We start from the raw sequence: 12,531 nt of genomic DNA, 5'->3' as shown, positions 1-12,531 counted from the left end.
TATTTGCTACAAGTAGGGTTTTGAGTTACCTGAAATTGTCAAGTACTTTAACCTAGTAAGAGCATGGCAAAGGAGTTAAAACAGTGCCCAGTTGAAACAACCTTTTCTCAGTGTTCCTGCACTTAATAAATAATCTTATAGCTCTAACCCCCTAGAAGCAGGCAGCGTCAATAATTGCATCTAATTATGAAAACTTGGTGGCTTTAGCTAACATACACCCACCCGAAGTTCAGTCATCCTGCTTATTTTCATGCCTAAATGTTATAGAAGAAAAATGAGTAACTTTCATGTGGAATATATTTGCTACAAAGTGTTATGCAGCTGAACAGTTTTATCTTGCATTTTTACAGAAAGCTGAAAGAGGTGAGGTTGGATCGTTTGCATCCTGAAGGACTTGGACTAAGTGTGAGAGGTGGAGTGGAATTCGGTTGTGGCCTCTTCATCTCCCAGTTAGTTAAAGGAGGACAGGCAGACAATGTTGGACTTCAGGTAAGAAAATTATATTTGTGGATACTTTCATGGTAGGAAAGCAGGAACTAAGAATTGTTTGTTTTTTTTTTTTAATATATAGAAATAGGTACTGCTAAGTTGCTCTTAGTCTAGTAATAAAATTCATAAAATATATACACCAATGCCATCCAAATGCCATTATATCAATGGTGAATCAAATTACCAAAGCTGCTGTTGACTTTCCACCAATTTTGATGATAAGTATTTTTTGTATTTGAGATGGTAATTTTTGAAGGTAAAAGGGCTTACTGGAGCATTTATACTTCATGAATAGCAAGAGTTATATTGTAAATATATATGTATTTAAGCAGATGGAAAGAAAACTTTAGCTAGACTGTGGAAGACTCTTTTAAGTAGCCAAATTCTGATTAAAGGCAGAACAGACCTTATAAATACTTAAAATGTTGATTCTTACAGCCCCCCCCTCATATACCCCACTCACTATTTCAGAATAACTATTGAATTAGTCCTGTCTTCTGGTAACCTGCTCTGGACAGGCACATGGCTTTCTCTCTGGATGCTTTTAAAGCTCTTTCTTAGAACAAAACCACATTCAGGGAATACTACATGTTGGTGATGTGAATAGGATTGTAAAGGATCTTTGGGCTAAGCTGTACAAATCACATTGCAACTTGGAATGTGGTTAGTTTGGTAAAGTAGGGACAATAAAGGAGAAATATTCTTGAGGCTGACTATTGACTTTCTTATTTTTTTTTTAATTTTTTTTTTCAGTTTTATACATATCAATGTGACCAGATGGTGCTTCGCAGCTCACATAATCTACCTTAGACTTTTTTGATATGTGGTATTAAAGCTCAGCATAAAATGCCTTGCTAAAAAGTGGCCCCAGGAACTTTCTGAACCCCACTGAATAACAAGAGCTGACAGGCAGTCCATTGTTCTAAATTGCTGCTTCTGAAATTTCACCCACCTGCTTTATTTAACTAAATCTCTACACATTTTCTATCCCAAAAATGCTGTCTGAGAAAGGCATAATGATTTTCTACTATGCCATCAGTTTTATGTCCTGCTGATTTTTTTTAAAATTCAAATTAATTTTGCATTAATTTGTCTTGAAGTAGTTTCCAAGTTTAACAGTAAAATTACTGCATAATCATTAAAGCTCACTGAGGCATCTGTAGCATTGACTCTAACTAGTTTCCCTAAAAGGCAAGTTTTTTGTCCTTTCATGAAGAAATGTACTTCAACTTCTTTTTCTTTTCTCTGCTTTCTGATGGTTATGACTGTGGGGATTCTGCTGACTACAAAGAGAGGGAAATCGGTGTGAGTGATGGAAGTGGAAGTTTACAAAATGAGAAATTTGAAACACCAATGTTATGTAAAAACCTTTTAATTTCCTGGAAGCACTAAGTATTATATTTCTGATGCTACAAGTTACAAATAATAGACATTTTACTTGGTAGAAGTAAGGTTTGCAGTTTTTCTTTTGAAAATCCCTCATCTCCTTGTTAGCTAGGGAAAGGGGAAACAGGTAATTAATAACAAAATAATTGTTACTGTTCTGTACTGCTCAGACTTGCAGATTTCTGTCTCTTGATTATTATGATTCAGAAGGTTGGTATGCAGTGACACCACTATAAAAGTAACAAAACATATGAAAACAACTATCAATTACTTCAGTGTATGGACAAGCAAGTGTCCTACCAAGAAGTAGTTTATGTGCTTATGTCTTCTTTCTTTTCACTAAATGAAAATCAAACAAAAAACCCACCGGCAACAAATACTCAAGATCAACAGAGAAGTCTGGGTAGGTCAAATGAACTCAGTGTTGCATACTTGGGAATAAAAAATTGGACACAAACTTCGGGTGTTTTTGTAAGTGAGAAATTCAGAGAGGTGCCAGATACGGTAATGGGGGAAGTTTTGAGCATTTTACTGCTGAGAAACTCAACCTTGCTTTGGAAAGCAGAAGTCATTCACTTTCTCACCATTTCCTAGAACAACCAGCAGAATCCTAAACAGGCTGAGAGTCCCTGAGGTCTGTAGGGGATACTGAGACTTTATGCCCAATGCCACAAGTTGAGCTACCTCTGAGCAGTTTATCTTCTTGTCAGTACAGTCATATTGCCTGTGCTAAACCCAGACCTAAAACTTATTATTTACAATGGATTTCTTGACTTGCTGAGGGCAATGGAACTATTCTAGGCTAAATTATTGAGTTAGGGATGGTGAAGCAGCTTAGAATTTAGCAGAGGAAAGGGAAGCTTACAACAAGTTTTCTTCCATAGGGAGAGCTATGATGGGTGTGACACTACACTGCAGGGTAGCTGTGCTTTTTCTGATTCTGCATTTTATCACAGGCTTTATGTTCAAAAGCCTTCAGTACTGACCTGTTTCTGCTCTTACTAAAAATCATATTAAAAATCTGACTGGCTGAAATGACTACAGTGATGCTCTTAAGGGTGCTGCAGATTGCACCCAGACCATTGCCCTGGCTGAGAGTTCTGAAGGTCCAGCAGGTGGAGCAGTAATCCCACTGGCGAGGGGCTGGGGACCACTGCCATGCTCTGTCTCTGCTCGGGGATTTTCTCCTGCAGGACGGTCACAGACGGACTTGTCTGTGCTGAGCTGGGAACTTTCTAGGGGGGAGACTACAATAATCTGCCTCAAAGAGAAAAAACTCCACAGATATTAAAAAAAAAAAATAAAAAATTACAGAATTACCTAATGTTGCGGTTTCTTGTACAGTCTTAAAAATACATTAAAGATGACAATATTTATTATAATATTTTTCTATTACAATGAAGTCTTTAAATCCATAACCCAGTAGTGGGTTTGGCACAAGGGCTTTTTTTGGTTGGTTGGTTTTGGGTTTTGCACCACCTTAGTGGTTAGGGCTGAGTAAATCTGCTCATCCCTTTGTGTTCCTGGTGAGTCCTGTGCTCCCTATGTTCTGGAAGAGTTAACTCTTAAAATCTGCGACAGCAGCAGCTGCAAGTGTGTTCAGACTGATCCTGATACCAGGACCTGGAACTTGGTATTTTCCAATCTTCTAACTTTCTGATATTCCTGTTACTTCGTAATTGCTTTAAAACTTTTTAATATTAATTCACAACTTATTTTTTCTTTCACTTTTGAGGTTGGAGATGAGATAGTTCGTATAAATGGATATTCCATTTCATCATGCACACATGAAGAAGTCATAAACCTCATTCGTACAAAGAAAATTGTGTCCATAAAAGTGAGACGTAAGTAACATGGTAAAGTTACTGAAACCTGCTCTCAAGAGATTGTCAGTGAGCTGTAGAAACTGTTACTTAACAAAGTATTTTTATTTTTCAGATGTTGGCATGATACCCGTCAAAAGGTAATTGTATTGAAAGCAAATTATGTTATTAATTTTTCACAGAGCCTCTTCAATATCCGTATGTATTGATCTGTATATTTGGAAGATGAATGATTAGGCATCTTCAAGGATGATTAAAATGTCATGGCCTTTGTGATAAACAGAAAAATGTCTGTTTTGATGAATGTGACATTTCACACCAGTTGCCTACTTAATTTAACCAATTCCTATTTCCTCATTATTCAAGGATATTACCTGGAAGTTTCATTAGCAATGTACATAGCTTAACAGAGAGCTCCACTACTTTTCTGTGTATGTAACATTTGTAGGTTACTCCAGAACGTGGAAAATTTTTAAATTATTGTTCTCTTCTAACTTATGTTGAAAAGTCAAAACTTTAAAAGAAACATTTCAGAAACGTTAATGATGGGAGGTGTGTTTCTGCATAGATGTTTGTAAACTGTTCAAGTCATTATTTTTGAAGTCTTAAAATTTCCCACATTTGTTTCACTTGAAGTTTTTGCAGTTTTGTTTGGCAAGCTTGTTTGGTGTTCTGTATGGATTGCTGGAAAATAAACCAGTTGTTGTGAATGGTATCCAAAGGGACTTATGAATACAAATGTTCCAAAATATCTTCCAAGCCATGTTCCAAAATAGCTTCTTGAATACATTCACATTTGTTTTGTCCCCTTTCTTTTAAATTTGGTTTTTTCCTTCCAGTTCAGCAGATGAACCCCTTAAATGGCAATATGTGGACCAGTTTGTGTCAGAATCTGCGGTAAGAGATCAATATTTTATTAAGATATCTACTGGGAAATCTGTAATGGTTCTGAAACACTGTCCTCTGACCTCATCACAGAAGTTATTAAAAGTGTTTCTTATTACAAGTGTCCTGGGAGAAACATCTTTTGTGGTATTAAATTATTCTGGAATCATTAGGTAAGGAAAGGGCAGGTTACAAATGAAGTATCTTTTACGTTAATCGATACTTTATTTTTCCTGAGCTTATTAACTAAGCAGACTATTGTATAAATCTTTAGCAGATCATTTGGTCTATTTTAGCTCGATTAGAGGAGGCATGACAGGCCTGAATGCAAGAGACTTCAATGGATTGTAGCAATGAAAAGAGAGACAACAATTACCATTCTTTTGCTTTCAGATTAATAATAAGCACTCTTGAATGTTTTTCTAACTCTTTTGTGTGGGAACATCTACATAATTATTTTGCCATATCATTTTCCTCTAATTTTCCTTCACCTTTTTCTGAAGACAAAATTTGATTATTTATATAATCTTCTCCAAATAGAAAAGGTTATGTAGTCTTTTACTTCAGCCTTGCAGCTCCACTGAAATGACTGTACTTTACATTCATCTCCAGCAGGACCTGGGAGGAATCTTATGTTGACATTGGCAGGGTTTGGTCCTGGTTTTGGGAAGTTTTATAGTGGTCTTGATAGACATCAACATGGAGTAACATCTGCAGCATTCTTTAATCCCCCTACAGGAAGGAAAGGGCAGTGTTGCTGGTCTGGCTTCTTCTGGGGGCAGGGACAATAAAGAGAAGAAAGTCTTCATTAGCTTGATTGGTACAAAAGGCATGGGATGCAGGTGGGTACATGCTTCTCATGTCACTGGTTTGTTAAGTGACACATCCAAGACTGTTATTCCCATCTGTCATTGATATATCAGAAAAATGGAGACCCACACTGGATCAGGAAGGCAAACTGGAACACCAGGATATCTGTGGCACACCTTGAGTAGTTATGTAGAAATACCCAAGTTGTGAGTTTGGACTTAAATCCAGAAAAATCTTGAAAATTGCACAGTAAGAGCAGGCTGAAAGTGACACAATACAACTTGTCATGGAATTTTATCCTTTAAATGCTTATACTTTTAAAAATATTTTTCAATGCTGCTCTGTGAGGTAGCAAGTTCCAGCACTGCCCTGTGTCAGGTTCACTCCCTGAACTCAGACTGTTTTCTGGGATCCTTTTTAGAGCTGAGAAGCCATCACATAGCCATATCCAGTACCTAAAAATAATGTCAAACTTGCAAGATTTTTAAGAAAATGAACAGATGCTTCTCAGACTCACATCCTTGCAGCTAGGAATAGAGGTTTTTTTGGAGTAGAATGTATATTGCGGGGTCTGTCATAAATTCTGGGGTTTATATTTGAAGTTATCAAGACTGTATTGCAAGTTCTTTCCTTTTATTTGGAAGATGTAAAGGTTTTAACAGCATTATTTACAGATCAGGAGGCGTGGTTCAACATCACTGGTTATATACATAATATAGAAAAGTCCATTGCTGTGTATATGGACAGTGTAGAATGCAGCTTGAATTTTCCAGGCTAGATGTTGCCCCCTGGTTGAAACACCCTTCTTCCTTCTGATAAATGATCCTGAGAAATAACAGGATATTGTAGGTACAGCTTACAGCAGTCCAGTGAGTAAAAGTGCAAGCAATTAGGAATTCTTCATTATGTTTCATACTTGCCTTCTAATGTCATTGGTGTCCCAGTGCCTTTGACAGTGTAATTCAGTATACTATGTTAGTTTCAGCTGAGGTAAAATCCAGAAGCTTGAATATTTTTAATTGGGTTTTAGCTTTTTCTCAAATCACAGATTTGTGGGGTAAAGGATAGAAAAGGAGGCTGAAAAACCATTGTGTGTATACTGGCAAATTTTGAGGTTTGTTTCAGAGTAGTTTAATAACACAAAAACATTTTTTCATCAGAAACAAATTTATAGAAAAATGACTAAGACTTCCTACTGTCTTACGCTGTATTTTCCTATAAATGTTATCCTATAAATGTTTGGTTTCTATATTTCCCCAGTATTTCCAGTGGTCCAACACAAAAGCCAGGGATTTTTATCAGCAATGTGAAGCCAGGTTCTCTGTCAGCAGAGGTGGGCTTAGAGGTATGTATGGCATTTTCCAGGGTGGGTACCACAAGAAAATATTGTTTGGTATTTACTGCTTCAAGGATTCTGAGTAACAGTAAAGTCACTAGCTATGGTGTTTGGTTAGGTTTTTGGGTTTGTTTGGGTTTGTTTTTTTTTCATATGGGAGAGAACTGCTGTGTAGATACATTTCAAATGAACCAAATATCTTAAATTTTAGGAACATAAGAAGTGCCCTCCCAGGCCTGGCCAATAGTCCATCAAGCTCAGAGGCAGCCTGGCCAGTTTCTGGTCTGTTCCCTTTGTACTCAGGCAGTACCTATGGTCAGTGTACTCAGAATGTTAGAAAGTACATGTTTCTGTTTTCATGAACCACAGGTACTAATTTAGCTTCTGTACTAAAATTTGGATTAACTCCTTTAGGTGGGTGACCAGATTGTTGAGGTAAATGGAGTGGACTTTTCTAACGTGGATCATAAAGAGGTAAGCTCAAGTTTTCCTGATTCCTTGAATACATATCTGTTAGCTTAGTAAGCATCTGCCTGATTTTCCTAGCTTCTATTAGGCCCTCTGGAAATCCCAGCTGTGACAACCACCATCTTTCACTGTGTATTTACAGGTCTTTTATTACTTAATTCAGACTAATTTTTGTTTTAATTTGCAGGCTGTCAGAGTCCTTAAAAGTAGCCGTACTTTGACTATCTCTGTGGTAGCAGGTGCTGTAAGTATTACATTTATAAAAGCTGAACATTTGTGAAAATTGGTATGGCTGTGGACCAATGCAAAATTATTCCCTTGACAAGGAATGAAAATTAACTTCTTCATAATGGTCTCTCATGTTGGAGAACTTCTGGTCTAACAGAAAGCAGCTTCTGCTGAAACATGGAAGGTGAATTGCATTAGAGTCCATTGATCTTTCCATGTAAATAGCTGATGTATTAGTCATATTCCAAATTAATTCCTTGTGGAATGGTTTATCTCATGTCTTTACTGTATTAGCACTTCCACTGTTTTGTACAACAGAACAATACACCTTTGGGGCCTAATTTAAAGCCAGCTGAAATTAATTAAATCTTTCCACTGACTTCAGTGTGTGGCTTTCAATGAATACTTTAATTTTGTTACAGCTTTAATCCTTCTTATAGTAAGATGAATAGATATCAACTGTCCTGTGTGGAGCAAGATAGTAAAAGATGCTTATGTGTGCTTTCTCTAGCATGGCAATGCTCAAGTAGATTTCAAGAAACTGTGGAATTTTTTTCTGGGCAGCACACTGAGCATGTCTTTTGGCATGACTGTGCTGACTTTAGTAGCTGCTTGTCTGTTTGGAGGCATTTAGCCCATCATAATTTTGAGACTAAAGCTGGAGTAGCTCTTTGGAAGGAAGTGATGAGATCTTCAGAGTCTTCCAGAAAGCATTTGTCAGAAAAAGTAATGTCAGGAAATGGCAGATGAGCTAGTATGCAATTGGGTTTGCATTATTTCCTAGAAGAATGACATTAATGGAACACAAAACTGATTTAGCTGATGGTTGTGATTGCAGGGAAAGGAGCTGTTCATGACTGAAGAAGAAAGGCAGAGAGAAGCTCGTGTCCATGAGCAAGAACGTCAGGAGTTAATGCATCAGAAGAGACTTGCACTGGAGACAAACAAAATTATCAAAGAGCAGCAAGAGAAAGAGAGATTGTAAGAACTGTGTAGGATGGTCTGAAAAATTGAGCTTGGATTTGGAAAGGGTGTGGAAGACAGGAATAACTGTGAGAAGATTCTCAGATTAATTTTATTGCTGCTCCATTCATAAATCCTTATCCTGTGGTTTTCTTTGGTCTGGGTTTTCAGAGCTGATATCTCTCAAGCACATATTGAGTTGTTCCTTGACTGTCATAACCCTATAATTCAGTGATATGTCAGTTATTTTCCTGATACCATTCCCTCATCTTTTATTTTCAGACAGACAGTTACACATTTTATACCTTTACAGTAACACTGTATGGGATTTTCTCAGGAGGAAGTATACTGACTACAGAGTTAAACAGATGCTATGCTGTTATTGTCTAGATGGTCATGAATGTCCTCAGGGTTCCTGAAAGCATATTGAACCCTTAGTATCCTAAAGATGACTTCTAGAAAGGAGCATTTTTCCCCAATGTATTTACTGTCTGTATCATTTACTAATTATATGCCGATAGACTTGGTCCAAGCTCTTATTAAGAAAATATTATTTTTACCATTGTGTCTCAATCCCTCTTGTTGTAGAAGAAAACTGGAGATTTCCCAGAAGACTGCAGAGGAAGAAGAAAGATATCGCAGAGAAATAGAGCAGTAAGTAAAAACCCACATAAACAGTGTGCTGCCTGAAAAAAAAAGAGTCCTTAGAGCTGACTGAAAACATTCTGTACATTTTTTTTCTAAAAACAAATTTTATATATTTCCATTTAGCTCAATGTAGGGTCCAGTGCATGTGAATAACTACACTGCTCTTATGGAATAGGACACTGAGGATTATGCTGATAATAAATTCAATGTGAAATTGAAGTTGGGTGCTTACTTTTAAAATCTTAATGTAAAGACAAATATAAGAGTAATGAAATTCTGTGTCTTCAGTAACTTAGTGGTTACTGAACCACTACATTTAATTCGAACAGGAAAGGAAGCCTTTCCTTGCAGTATTAATTTGTTGGTATCATGAAAGAAACTAAAAAGAAGGATGGAAGAGTTGGTAAATGTGTATACTTGGGGCTTGGTGACATGTCCACTTAGCTTATATTTTTTTAAAAAATGAAACACCAGCTACTTTGTTCACAGTCCATACTTAGCGTACACACAGTGGAATTTAGTATGTGTCTGTTCTGAAAACAAAAGGTATTTACATTTAAACTAAAATAGATACTATGTAATGCTAATAGTGTTGAGTAGAAATTTCAGTCCTAAATTTTAATTAGGCTTTTGTAAAGAATTAAGTAAATGAAAACTCCGGCACTTAAAGCAGGAAGGTCTATAACCTGTTTTATGCAGGAAATCTGATTTTTATTAGTGAAGTCTATTTAATTTTTTAAAAATCTATGAACAAGACATATTGAAAAATTGTATCAGAATAAGGGCAGGACTAAAAATGTAGCTTAACTTTGGTTTACATTTGGAGCTATAACCAGTATAGTATCTTGTTATCACAGTAAAGAATTTCCCTTCTGAATAACATTGGGAAATTCCATGACAGTGTGAAATTGGACAGTTTACAGCCTTTTTCTGATGCAGCCTCTTAGTGATTGGCCCTGAAGTATTCAGATTCATAACTCTATTTTATGGTTTGTCATTCATATTTATTCACTTAAGTCCCCTTTCATGTGCCTATGTTATCTAAAATTCTTTTATAGAAATAATGCAGGAGTTTTGGAATCTATGAAGTACAGAAGGGAATAATGTCCCCAGCTGTCACAAGAGAAAAAAAAATCTGCCAGTCCTGCTGTGGGCTCTACTGCAGCACATGGATGACTTCATTTTTCTTCTCTGATTCCTGGGGAGTAGATAACATCCTGTACTTTATTGTAGTCTGCTGTAGAAATTCCTGCAAATGTCATGGAAAGTTGCTGTAAAAGCACCACATCTTCACCACCATAGGTGAAGAATGACTCTTTTCTCCAAATCCAGATTGCCTGCCTGTTATAATGAATGTTCACTCTCTTCAGAGGAACTCTTGGTTCCTCTGAACTAAGTCCGTAATTTCCAAGTACTGCTTCAGTATCAGACACTTTGGTGTAGGGCATGGAGAATGGTGATGTAGGACATGACATATTTGAAAGCTTAGGTTTAATAAATAAGTGCAGGCAGGCAGTTTCACTAGAATATACTGTCCTGTATTAACAGTTTGTGAGGATAACCTGCTGCTCCATTTTGAAAAAACCTCCCTGCAGCCATTCCTTGTATTAAGTCACTGTGCCCTTTATTACTAGCCCATATATATTTTTGAAAAAACTTCAAATCTGCTTAACTGGCAGAAGTCCCTCAACATTGTCTACTTCAAGTTACATTATAACCCCATTACCTATTTTCCAAATTAAAATGCAATGCAGTTACAAATCTAAATATTCTGACCAATGTTCCCTGCTACTGAGCATTTCCTATCTCAGGGGCAGGTTGGAAGGGGCTCTGAGCAGCCTGATCTGGTTGAAGATGTCCCTGCTCAGTGCAGGGGGTTTGGACTGGATGACCTGTGAAAGTCCCTTTTAATCTGAACTATTCTATGGTGACTGTGCCTCCGAAAAAACTTAGCCTGGTAAATGCAACTAAGATTGAGGAAATTAATTTGGTTTGGGGGAAGAGGCAGTTTATTATTTTCTCTTTTAATATAGACCATAGTAAACATACTGGATGCTAAAAAATTTCCATGTATTTATATTGGTGATGCTGGGTTTATACTCAGAATTCCTAGGTGTATTCTTTTTTTCCTGTAGGATAACAGCAGAGGAAGAGAAATTTAAAAAGGAATGGGAAGAAGACTGGGGTCCTAAAGAACCTCCGAAATCTTTAAAAACTGTAACTGCAGAAGTACACTCTGCCCCTCATTCCAAACACAAAAGTAAGTCAGTGATTTCAATCTGCTTCATAGGGTATGCATGGGCACATTGCTAAGAATTTGCAAAATTCAGGCACCTGTCCACAAGATGCTGTGTGTAACAGCCAATCTGTTAAATTGACCTCTCTCAGATGTCAATTGCCTGTACATGTTGAAACAACTTTTTTTAAAAATTATTTTTTGATTATTATTTCCCTCCTTCCATTTTCCTTACCGAATCTTTTCCCTCCCCAGCTCTCCCTTTATCTTTTTCCTCCTTTCATCCATGGTAGCAAATCTTTGAGCAGGCTGTAGTCTGCAGAGCCTGAAAATTCATTTGCTATTGCTGGGCAGTCTGCTTCAAAATTATCCGAGACACTGGGGGGAGGTATTGTTTGTACACTGCAACTTTTCCATGAAGAATTGCCCTAAAGTGTAAGTCTGAATTGGTTTTCCAAAGGAATTTAAGAAGCTTGCAGCTTGATTTGCAGTTAGGAAACTAAATTGGGAGCTGTAGATAGTATGTGGAGGGTGTAAAAAAGGAAAAAGTGGAAAGTGCTTTTGGAGCAGATATTGCATAACTTAAGGGACATCAATTTAATCTGATGAAGTTGGGGCTTTATCTTGTCACTTTGGGGAAGTCACTTAACCTTTCATGAATGGGAAACGGAGATGGGGAAATATTTCTTCTGTAACATCATTTATCCATTTAGCTTTCTGATACTTCAGGCCATGTTTCTCTGTATAACATCTATCCTAATGAGACCACAGTAGAATGCTGGTAATTCTTTTAGAAGCCAGATATCCCCAAATGGCTGATGGTTTATTTACAGGAAAAGCCACCTATCTCTTCAGGCTTCCCTTCATAGCAGAGCAGACTCATTGGCCACATGCAGATCCTAATTGCTCTTCGGAGTTGAAGGAGGTTGGAAATTGATTTGATTTAAGCAGGAGCTCAGCTTTCTTCAGTTGTGTGGAAAACTATCCCATTGCTAACTTTTTGTAGTTCATGAGAACGTGTAGTCACACACACTGCCAATTTCTTTTTCATTTCATGGCAGTCTCCACTTAGACTGTCATTTCTACCTCCTCACTCCTTTGCTCCTTCTTTTCTCTAGTAGATTTAGAAGGAGTTGCACATGACCATCTTGACACAGATGACATGGATGAAGTGATCATGAAGCAGGACAAACAGGTTTGCTGCTCAGCCTTAACCTCCTATCCTAATTCAGTTTCTTCCTGTGTTTCTCTTCCTCCTG

At 37.2% G+C, this 12,531-nt stretch overlaps 1 protein-coding gene across 2 annotated transcripts in view; it reads left to right on the top strand.

The window, feature by feature from the left end:
• Nucleotides 1–12,531, top strand: part of LOC139804414 (harmonin-like) — a 38,630-nt gene that overhangs the window by 6,025 nt on the left and 20,074 nt on the right. The window contains exons 4-15 of one of the 2 annotated variants that reach the window (XM_071761651.1): nt 351–489; nt 3,611–3,719; nt 3,814–3,838; nt 4,538–4,595; nt 5,322–5,425; nt 6,654–6,738; nt 7,144–7,203; nt 7,385–7,441; nt 8,264–8,406; nt 8,977–9,042; nt 11,172–11,296; nt 12,394–12,467. In XM_071761651.1, coding sequence (XP_071617752.1) covers nt 351–489; nt 3,611–3,719; nt 3,814–3,838; nt 4,538–4,595; nt 5,322–5,425; nt 6,654–6,738; nt 7,144–7,203; nt 7,385–7,441; nt 8,264–8,406; nt 8,977–9,042; nt 11,172–11,296; nt 12,394–12,467 — 1,045 coding nt within the window. Of the gene's footprint in view, nt 1–350; nt 490–3,610; nt 3,720–3,813; nt 3,839–4,537; nt 4,596–5,321; nt 5,426–6,653; nt 6,739–7,143; nt 7,204–7,384; nt 7,442–8,263; nt 8,407–8,976; nt 9,043–11,171; nt 11,297–12,390; nt 12,468–12,531 lie in introns of both variants that reach the window. The other variant, XM_071761650.1, reaches the window with a different exon arrangement.

This window comes from Heliangelus exortis, chromosome 18, assembly GCF_036169615.1.
Source record: "Heliangelus exortis chromosome 18, bHelExo1.hap1, whole genome shotgun sequence".
Lineage (NCBI taxonomy): Eukaryota > Metazoa > Chordata > Aves > Apodiformes > Trochilidae > Heliangelus > Heliangelus exortis.
Note: the sequence above shows the minus strand (reverse complement) of the source record. Positions and strands in the feature narration are given on the sequence as shown.